General features: G+C 41.5%; 1 protein-coding gene across 4 annotated transcripts in view; it reads left to right on the plus strand.

Annotated features, from left to right (window-relative positions):
* The window catches only part of Fech (ferrochelatase), a 34,777-nt gene that overhangs the window by 8,451 nt on the left and 15,255 nt on the right, over positions 1 to 11,071 (plus strand). For 3 of the 4 annotated variants that reach the window (XM_008855371.3, XM_008855370.3, XM_029557314.1), the window contains 3 exons: positions 3,060 to 3,179; positions 5,688 to 5,836; positions 9,779 to 9,913. In XM_008855371.3, coding sequence (XP_008853593.1) covers positions 3,060 to 3,179; positions 5,688 to 5,836; positions 9,779 to 9,913 — 404 coding nt within the window. The remainder of the gene's footprint in view (positions 1 to 3,059; positions 3,180 to 5,687; positions 5,837 to 9,778; positions 9,914 to 11,071) is intronic. The other variant, XM_008855373.3, reaches the window with a different exon arrangement.

The raw sequence follows: 11,071 nt of genomic DNA on the forward strand, positions 1-11,071 counted from the left end.
ACTCAAGAGAAGATGGGTGGTCTAAATAGGAAGATTAAGGGAATATTCAGTTTCACCAAGTGATATGCCTAAAATTTTTAGGTAAAAAGAAAACCCAGTACCTCTGTTAGTTTAGTGTTAACATTTTTTTGTGAAAATTTTTTTGTGGGAGCTGGGAAGATGGCTCAGTAGGTAAAGTGCTTGCTGAGCAAGCATAAGGACCTGAGTTCAAATCCCTACCACCCACATAAAAGCTGGGCACAGGGATATGTGTCTAATTCCAGGCTCAGATGGTGGTAGTGGCCGGGGGGGACCTGGAGATGAGAATTCTAGGGCTCACTGGCCAGCCAGTCTGGACAAATTGCTGTGCTCTAAGTTTAGTAAGAGACCTTATTTCAAAAAAATAAGTTGGAGAACAACAGGGGAAGACACCTGACATCAGCTGTTGGCCTCCACATGTGCACTTATGGGTATGTGCACCCCCTCCACCACACACAGACATTTTGTAACATCATCTTCAGTGTGGTTTAGTAAAAGGAGGATTAGACCTCTTCCTCTAAGACAGTGGTCTCAGCAGGGGCTTGAGGAGTATTTTCTTCTTCACAAGACAAATCTAACAAGGTCTGAGATATTTTTGGTTGTCACAGCTGAAGTGGGGTGTGTGCCACTGCCACCCAGTAGGTAGAGGCCAAGGACATTACTAAACATACTGCATTACATAGGAGAATCCTTTACGGTGAAAGGTTATCTAGCTTAAAATGTCAGTGGTGCTGAGGCTAAGAAACCCTGGCCCAAGATGAAGTGAAAAGTGATCCTTATTAATCTTTATAATGGGATCTAAGTAGAACCCCTGGCCTCATTGTACCATTTCTCCTTCTCCATCAGATGGTTCTTTTTTAAAATATTTTATTTATTATTTTTATTTTATGTGTATGTGTGTATTGCCTGCATGTATGTAAGTGCACTCCTGTGTTGTGCAATGCCCGCGGAGGTCAGAAGAGGCTGTCGGATCCCCTGGAACTGGACAGTTGTTAGCTGCCATGTGGGTGCTGGGATTCAAACCCTGGTCTTCAAGAACAGTGTTCTTAACCACTGAGCCATCTCTAGCCCTGAGATGGTTCTTATTCTGAAGTTTTGAATTGAGAATTCAGATGTCTATCTTACTCACCATGAGGTATTTGAGCAAGAAAGTGTTTCCACCAATATAAATTTGGCACCCTCTGTTGCCCAACATTATTGCCAAGTGTTGTTAACAGTTGTTTAAAATAGCCAGTGAAGATGCCATTGTAATAGCATTAGTTTCAGAACACATTAACAGTGGCCTTCTAGAAGATATCCATGTCTGCAGAGTTGGTTCAGTCACTGTGGTAAGGAATGGTCTGATGCAAGGGATTTAAGTGAATCCCCAGCATTTGTAGCAGTGGTATTCGAGGCAAACTTCTGGCTAGTTGTTTCTTACCTGGTTAGATCAAGAGAAAATGGAAGAAGAGGGCAGAAAGAATGTAAGCGCTGGAGGATGGGGAGGAGTGCTGTGAAACACTGTATTCTGGACATGGCATGGCTGTCACACTCATGAACTTGCAGCAGCTGTGGATATCTGCGCAAGATCTATACAAGACTTTACCCATCAACATTCCAACACAGATGGGGAAGGGACTTGGGAGGCTCTATCCCTCCTTGAGGAGCTGTTGGTAGTTAATGGTTCCTGGGGGAGGAAGAGTCATTTTCCTCAGTGCTGTAGCCACTAGTGAGTTGCTGGATCTCCCCACCCATGCCCATGCAAATAATCCTAATTAAGTCCAGTGGGTCACACAAAAACAAGTGAAGAAGGAGGGGGACTTGTAAAGAAGGGGTTCAGGGGGAGTGGGAGGGGCAAGCCAGGGTTATGGATCAAGAAGGCCAAAATACATTATATACGTGTATGAAGTTGTCAAAGATAAAAAGTACTTTAAAACTAAATGATGAGACTATCTATAGACAAAACTATTAGACCAGATTATTATAGCCTAGATTAGTTAGCAATTCCAAAGCAACAAAGTACTCATTCTTGTTGTAACATGGAGACATCTTAGACATTTTACGTGAAGCAAAATAAACCAGACAGTTATGTGATTCTATTTGTGTGAAATATCTTGAATATGTAAATTCAGAGACCTAGAAAAATAGATCAGTGGTTGCTAGAAGTGAGGGGTTAAGGACTAGGGAGTTATGACAAAAATGTCGTAGGAAGTTTACAACATTGTGAAATATAGTAAAAACCACTGAATTTTTCATTTTAAAGTGGTGAACGGTATGATACGTGAACTTTATCTCAATTTGAAAAAAAAATAAGGAACAGAAGAAACATTCCTGTGTGATTCTTACAGCCAGCACATGGCCCTCCCTTTTGGGGACATGCCAGACCCCTGATTCTCTGTGGCCCAGCCCAGACTGCCCTTCTGGCCCTGAGTTTCTGATCATGGTCTTCTAGAGCTTTGGGAGGAAGCTGATTCTGCTCTGGGCTTTAGATCAGGCATAATTTCATAACAGACTGAAGAGAAGCGAACAGATCAGAGTGAGAGACAGGCTCATGCTGTATTTTGGAGGGTTAAAATGACAGGAATACTTTTCTGTGTGGCAGAATTTACTGTGTGTTAGATCCACTGAATTCTCTGAGAACTTTTTATGGTAACTGGTAGACTTTCTTTTTAGCATACGAAGAAACTTTAATTTTTGGAAAGTCAGGAACTTGTGTATTCTTTAAGGCACTTATATGTACAGATCCTTTAACCTCAGGATAGTTTTAGATTTCTAGAACTTTCCCTAAAGAATTGGATCTTTGTTCAGGACTGACAGGGGAATTATAAAACTTTGAGCCCAGTGAAGTCCAGGGTCAGGGATGGAATCAAGAGACAAGGCTTGGAGTCTGAGGTGGGGCAGCAGAGGCCTGTGTCTCCAGGTAGACAGCACTGGCAGCAAAAAGGCAAGAGGTTCTTTCCTGTGTGTCGGCATTAGATGAGAGTCCATCAGCTGAACTGAGCATCTGCCATAGAGCAAGTGAGAGCCATGACAAATGGACTGTTGCATTTTATTTTTTGTAGGAAGCCCAAAACCGGAATCTTAATGCTAAACATGGGAGGCCCCGAAACCCTTGGAGAAGTCCACGACTTCCTACTGAGGCTTTTCTTGGACAGAGACCTCATGACACTTCCTATTCAAAAGTAAGATATGTGTGAACACCTGCACATTTTTTAATATGTATAATACATGCTGTGCATTTGGTTTTATGTAGCTCAGCTCTATACAGATCGAGGAATGGTTTTAATGCATGTCTGATGGTGGTCATGGCCCCACCTTTATCTTCAGTTGGGAATCAGAAGAAAGGTGAACTGCAGGGGAGAAAGCCAGTTCATGAGCACTCTCCTTGAGCCTTCCCTCCCCAGAGCCCTGAAAATTATAGTTGTCTTGACACAGCTGAAGTACCTTTAAAGATTTTTAAAGATATATTTGTACTTGGCACTTAGCAGCTGATTAACAGTTGGAGAAGCAGTGATTATTCCTCCTTTGTGTTTGGCTGAGGATTGTGGTCATGCTCCTTTTTCCATTCTCTCTAAATTATGCTCCGTCTTTTTCTTCCAAAAGAGGTTTTGCAATGAAAAATTAGTACGTGCATATGACTAAAAATGCAAATAGTATACAAATATTTATGCTGAAAAGCAAATGTCCCTTTCACTTTGAATTCTAGCACCATTAACCAAATACAAGCACTGTTTTATTTGAAATAGTTCGTGCATTTCCAAGGTATACACGACTGTCCCTCCCCCACTTTGTTACACAAATGTGAATACAGTTGTATATGCTGTTTGGCACTTTGCAATGTAAGTTAACTCTAAGTATTCATATCAGATTATATAAATCTGGCTCATTTTTTCATGACTGTTTAGAATTGCATTGTATGGTTGTATCTTTGTTTAAACTATATTTCATTAGTAGACAGTTGTGTACAGTGTTGCAGTAAACCCTGTTTTGTGTACCACACTCCCTACATATGCAACCAACCTATTGGATTAATGTTCATTTTGTTAAATTAAGAGGAATGTGGACTGGGGTGATGGCTCAGAGGACCCGGGTTCAATCTTTAGAACTCACAAATTAAAAAAAGAAAGAAAAAGAAAAAAGAGAAAAAGGCCAATAATCCCAGCACTGGGTAAGTGGAAACAGGCAGATCTCTAGCCTGCTTGGTGAGTTCTAGGCCAGTGAGAGACCAGAGACAGGGGCAGGCAGATCTGTGAGTTCCAGGCCAGCCAGGGCTACACAGTGAGATCCTGTCTCCAAAAAAAGGAGAGTAATGTATGACACTTAAAAGTGAGAATGTGTGTAGCTGTGGTAAAGAAAAGAAAAAACTGGCTAGAAGTTGATGTAGTTCTGTTAAAAAGTGATTTCAGTGCAAATTGATAGACTCAGCTTGTTTGTTGGCTTGCTAGTCAGGTCTCAGGAATTTCATTCCCTTTGTCCTGACTCTGTTGTCTTAGAATATTATTAGCTCACTTGCCAATTGAGGAGAGATTGAGAAAGTTTATTACAAAGTGCTCTTAAGGTAGTCTGAGACTAGAAAAGTACTTAGATAAGTTTAGAGATAAACTTATCTTTGTATTAGTACAGAGCATGCCTAGATATTTATAATAAGTAGATACATTTCTCTCTGAAATAGTGAGTTTTTTACAAGATTTTACTTTAAAATTTATGTATATGGATGTCTGTCCCTGTGTGAGTGGAGTCCAGAAGAGTAACAACCCTGGAGCTGGAAGTACAGGTGGTTTTATGATGCCCGGTATGGGCAGGTCCTTTGCAAGAACAGTACATGTTCTTAATCACTAAGCCATCTTTCCAGCCCAATAGTGAGGGTTTTACACCCGAGAATTCTGACATTTAATCCCTGGACCTCTGTTTAGTATTGCGCCTTCTATTTTCTTCAGTCTGGTTCTGTATTTATTATGCATGTGTGTATGTATGGGGGCCTGCACATGCCGTGGAGGGACCCACATGGTGGAAAGAAAAACTGACTCTTACAAGTTGTCCTCTGATCTTCACATGTGCTCCATGGTATCACACACTCACACACACACACACACACACACATACATACACACTAAATAATAAATATATATATATGTATATAAACAGTTTTTTAAAAAGAGCAATGTATGAACCAGGCTTGGGGATGCAAGAGGCTGAGGCAGTGGTATCCAGGGCCTTCCTGGCTACAGTATGAGTGCAAGGGCAGTCTAAGTAACTTGTTGAGATCTTGTCTCAAATTTGAAAAAGATGGGGGCTGTAGCTAAGAGGTAAAGTGCTTGCCTAACATGTATGAGGTCCTAGATTCGGTCTCCAGGACCACAGAAGCAAAACGGTGTGTGTTTCCTGTGCTTTTTAGCCTAATTCTTGTTAGATGCAGAATCAACCTATAAGGTGGCAGCTAGCAGCACCCAGGTCAAGGACATCAGGTGTCCTGAATCTCCAGGATAGTGCTAGAACAGTTTGTGGAATGCAGAGGTGAGCTCTCAAATCCATGTTGTATTGTTAGGGACCTCTAGAAATTCTCTCCTTAAAGGTTGGTCTTGTTAGGGTCTCCTTAAAACTTTGCTCATCTCTTCTCTATTGGGTAGAAAATGATTCTTGGGTTGCTAAGGTAGAATACAATCCACTGACATACATGTTCAATGATTTAGTAAGCTGGCACCATTCATCGCCAAACGCCGAACTCCCAAAATTCAAGAGCAGTATCGCAGGATTGGAGGTGGATCCCCCATCAAGATGTGGACTTCTAAGCAAGGAGAAGGCATGGTGAAGCTGCTAGATGAGCTGTCCCCCAACACAGGTATGGCGTTCCCATTAGCATAGTGCTGGGCTTGTTAAAGTAGAAATTCAGACAGGCACTGTAATCCCAGCACATGGGAGGCAGAGGTAGGAGGCCGATCTGGACTACAGAGTGAGACCCTGTCCAAAACCAAAACCAAAATGGTAACACATGCTGTGTGTGCACTAGCAACTCTATGTATATCTGTATGTATATGTAGTGTTTGTACGGATTCACATGTGTATGTGGGTGTGTATATTCATGTGGGTGTGCCTGCATGTGGAGGCCCAAAGTTGATGTCAGGTGTCTTCTTCAACTGCTCTCCATTTTATTTTTTGAGACAGAGTCTCTCAGTTGAACTCAGAACTCACCAGTTCAGCTAACCTAAGCTAGCCAGCTTACCCTAGGGATGTCTCGTCTCTGCCTCCCAGGTGTTGGGGCTACAGTGGCCAAGCCACACCGGCCTGGCTTTTATGCGAGTGCTGGGAATCCAAATTCCAGTTTTTATGCTTGCACCACAAGCACTTTACCCACTGAACCATCTCCCAGGCCCACTAGTAGCAACTCTTGCTCTTTGAGTTTCTGTAATATATTTTACATGGTCACTTGACTGAATTCTCAAGCACTGTCCTTTGACTATAGAAACTTTTCTATTACTTTCAGTGTTACAAACCAGCAAACTAAAAATGTGGAACATGTTTCAAAAGGAAATTCAAGGTTAAGTTGAGTTAGATAAAGCATAAGCAATATACCATAAATAGATGATACATCTATCATTGCTCTGAAATCTTTGGGAAATGGATTGAGGCTGTTGCTATGGTCTTTTCTTCTAGTTGTATAGTAATTAGAGAAGAGCTAGCTAGCTGTGATTGACACTTCAAGACACTAAGCAACTTGAGCGCAACACTACCACTATGAGATACTGAGGCACCACTTTATGTGTTTGATTCTAGAAAGAGAACTGGAGACGTCCAGTAGCCGCTCTGTGAGAACCTCTGCACAGAATAGTCTTGCCCAGAATGAAACATTAAATGAAGGACTAAACTGCAAGTGCTACATTTAATCCCAGCCAAGATACACTTGATTGTAGGACACACACCATTATTTTAGTATAATACTCAGGCATGGACCAGTAGGAGAAATGTGAACATTGAAGAAAATGTACAGGTTTGGGCACATGAAATATATTCAGTGTAAATACCTTCTATGGCTTCAGACTCAGGACAAGAGTGTATACTGTGTCCCTCAAAGAGGACAGCCTGTTAGGCAAGACCTAAAGGGTCCTCTCTGAGAAAGCATCACTGAGCATCGGCTTGAACTGTTTTCAGAATCCACCATTCCTAGTGCACAAAGGGACACTGTTTTCTAGTCCCTTAGCAGACCTTCTCACTTGGAAAATTGTCCAGCTGTGCGCTGAACATTAGGGTTGCATCTTGCCTTTGCTCAAGGGCTTTTGATATACAGTTCAGCCACACACACACCATAATGTGTCTTTAAATGTGGCAGAGAGAAACTTAGCTGTCTCTACCCCCCCCCAAAAAAAAAAACTTTCTGGTCATTAACAATTTGTCATGGTAAAAAGCCTCAGTGCATCCAATTTGCAGCTTATTTAATGGAAAGAAGAGTTAGAAAGGTTCATTTGTTTGGTTTTGTTTGTATATTACTATAGCATCTGTCACCATAAAGAACCCCTAACAGACATGTCAGAGTTAAGAAAAAAAGCAGACAGGAGGGCACCCTTCCCACCTTCTCCTTCCTCTCTGATCTCTATGAGGAGGCTTTGAATGCCCAGACCTCCTGTGGCATTAGCTTTCCAGTTGACTGGACAGAGTCCCACAGAATGATCTGCATTTAATCCACCATCCCACTTACTATCCATGTCTTGTCATTTTAATGTGTGGCCATGTATTGCAAAGACAGGAAGTTTCTAGTGGGCAAGTTCTGAGATTAATTCTCCTCTGTACACATCAAAGAGTAATAATAATCACCTTGAACTTGGAAGTTCAAAGTTTTTTTTTAATGTAGTGATTAGGCACTCTATCCTAGAGATTTATATTAAAATATCCATTACTTATTATTACAGCTTTGAGGCTAAGCTCAGTAGCTTGCCTGACCAGTCATTAATTTACTCCAAATGTGGCAGAAAATTCTTTACTTCATTTGCCCTCTTACTCACCTACTCTTTCATTGGTTCTCACACGTTGGTCCTTCATTTGTCCATCCAACCTCCAGATCTCTGCAAACACTGAGCATGAGATAGCTATGGTACAGAAAGATAGAACAGGTAAGCCACGCCTTCTTCCATGAGGCCGGCTTGCCTAGTGGACACTTTCACTCAGGCGTGCTGTGCTGTTACTTCTCCTCTGCTTACTTTTAGTTTCTCTGGATCTTGTAAGTTCTCCTGGAATTCCTAGTCCTGGGTGGGTGTTGGTAGTCATGACCTTTTGACAAATCTGTAGTCACTGCTTGGGACCCTGTGAGGCCCTCAAGTTAAATTTTGGCTTTCACCTAGGCGATAAATGACATGATGACACCTAGGCATTTTTGTTTCGTGACTCCAAGCAAATTGTTTCTTTAGAGTTAACTTACCTCCTCCTCTGGGCAGTTTACTTGTCACTGACTACATAGTACTGTGGGACTACACAGTGCTTGGTGCTCAGTGGTCTGGGGAATGAATAAATGACCTTGGACCTTATTTATTCACCCTTCCTTGGTTGTATGACTTCAGCAGTTTACTTAGCTCATCTCCCAAAGGGAGAAAAATTAAGTAACTCTGAAAGGCAGTTGCATGGTATAAGATACAGGGCAAAAATTCACTAAACTGTTTTTCTTAGGTAGGACCCTGGTCTCATGTAGCCTAGGCTAGCCTCAAGTTTACTTTGTAGCCAAGGATGACTTTGAATTCTGATCCTGCTGTCTCTACTTCTCTAGTACTGGAATTGCAAGCATATGCTACCACATATAGCCATGTGGGGATCAAGTTGTTAACCCACTTGATTACAGCAACCTAAACATTGTTTTATATGTTATCTGTGAACTTTATCATGACCCCAGAACGTCTGCATTTGTTTACTGATCTAGGTGGCCTTGTCTGAAGGATCTGGTGCTGGGAATAGGCAGAGCTGTGGATGCAAGGAATACAGACTTTGGGGCTGGGAATCCAGCCTACAATTCCACAATTCCAGTTTGTTCTTCTTCTAGATGTGGCTTTGGGCAGATCCATTAACCTGCAGAGTCTCAAAAAAAAAAAAAAAAAAAAAAAGCCAAGTGTCCAGTGTATAAGAAGGGGTTACATTTCTTTTTCTTCCTCCACTGGGATTTGAACCCAGGGCCTTGCTAGGGAAGTACTTGACCACTGAGCTATATCTCTAAACACCTCCCCCCTTTTTTTTCTCTTTTTTAGCCTATATTGGCCTTGAATGTGCTGCTTCAAACTCTCAGTCTTCCTGCCTGAGCTTCCTGTGTGCTGTGATTAGACAGACATAAGTTCTACCATACCCAGCCAGCCCTTGGTTTTGTTGTTCTTGTTATTGTTTTTGAGATACTTTGTAGCTGTGTAGCCCCATCTCTAATCCTCCTGCTCTTTCTCCCGAGTACTGAGGTTACAATTGTACCACTTTCCTCTGTGAAGATGGTATACTTTAACAATAAATGCTAGTTTTTTCCTCCCTTATTTTGAATCTCTTATTCCAGCTGAGAACAGAGAAAGTTATAGAAGTTTTAGTTTTAAAAACCATTGTGTTAAAAGAAGGTGTGTGGATGGGAGGGTTGAACCCAGAAAATAGTAACTAAATGTCCACGAACCTACTAAAGGATGGATAAGATGCAGGGAATATTCTAACTTGCTCCCAATATCAGCACTGTAGAAAATGAGGTTAACCGTTCTTTGTTGTGGTCTTGGTGACTCTGAGGAATCTATATAAAGATTAATACTTTCTCCTTTCCACTTGTGCTTCCTAATAGCACCTCACAAATACTATATTGGATTCCGGTACGTCCATCCTTTAACTGAAGAAGCAATTGAAGAGATGGAGAGAGATGGACTGGAAAGGGCCATTGCTTTCACACAGTATCCACAGTATAGCTGTTCCACCACAGGTACGGGCATCTCCTTGGCCATGGAAGGTGGCTTTAGCCCTGGCAAGTTAACCAGGGAGCCTGGGTGCCAAAAGAATGATCAGTCATTTTTGATTTGAATGGCAGATCTGCTTGTCTCCTTTAAACTTGAGAGTTCAGCTCCATCCATTTGAAATCGCATGATTCATCTGTTTCTTGAATTATGGCTGGTCAGCTGAGAATTACTGGATGGAAGTAATGGTGGATGGAAGATGCTGGCTGTGCTTGGTTGGTACTTTAACACAGCTGGTTAACAGATCAGCAGTGAGCCTTACATCACTTTCTAGCTTTGTATCACAGTCTGCTCTGATATTCCTATTAAGGTAGTAAAGGGAATGGCAGTTTCCATTTTGAAAGCAGAAATGCCCATATGGTATGGGATATGATGGTGGTTTTGTGTCTGTCTTTCATTTAGTTAGGAGTTACCTGTTGGTTAACTCAAACCCCAGCTTGAAGGCTTGAACTAAAACTCAGTTTGCAGACTTCTCTGGGCTCTTGATTTCGGAATGCATTGCTCCATGCTATTCTTTGTCTACGTAACTGAAACTGGAGAGTAAGCCTGGGATCTGTGTGTGCTCTCAGCATGGGCAAAGCTTCTCTTGCCACCCACAAATACATTTGTTTATATTCTCTCAAGGATCTAGGTCAGCACATTTCTATTCCAGTTTTGCTTTTAAAAATTAATGTGATTGCCAGACATGGTAGTACATACCTTTAACCCCAGCACAGAGGCAAATGGATCTCTGTGAGTTTGAGGCTGGTCTAATCTATAGAGTGAGTTCCAGGCCAGCCAGGGCTACATAGTGAGATCCTGTCAAAAAAAAAAAATTGATGTTATTGTAATTCAAAGAAGCAAAAGACTATCAGAAGAAACATTGAGAGTATGTAGTATACCTTAAATACTGGTTCAGAGCACCTGTTAAAATACCCAAGTTCAGTGGCTAGGAGGACTTACTCTTAGTTCCCAGCACACACTTGGTGGTTGATAACTGTAATTCCAGTTCCAGGGAATCTGACACCCTCCACAGACATGCATGTAGTACACATGCATATATGCAGGCAAAACACTCATACACATAAAATAAAAGTGACTAAGTCTTTTGTTAAAATGTCTCAGTTCTCAAAAAAAAAAAAAAAAAA

Source organism: Nannospalax galili, unplaced genomic scaffold (assembly GCF_000622305.1).
Source record: "Nannospalax galili isolate Female #2095 unplaced genomic scaffold, S.galili_v1.0 scaffold567, whole genome shotgun sequence".
NCBI lineage: Eukaryota > Metazoa > Chordata > Mammalia > Rodentia > Spalacidae > Nannospalax > Nannospalax galili.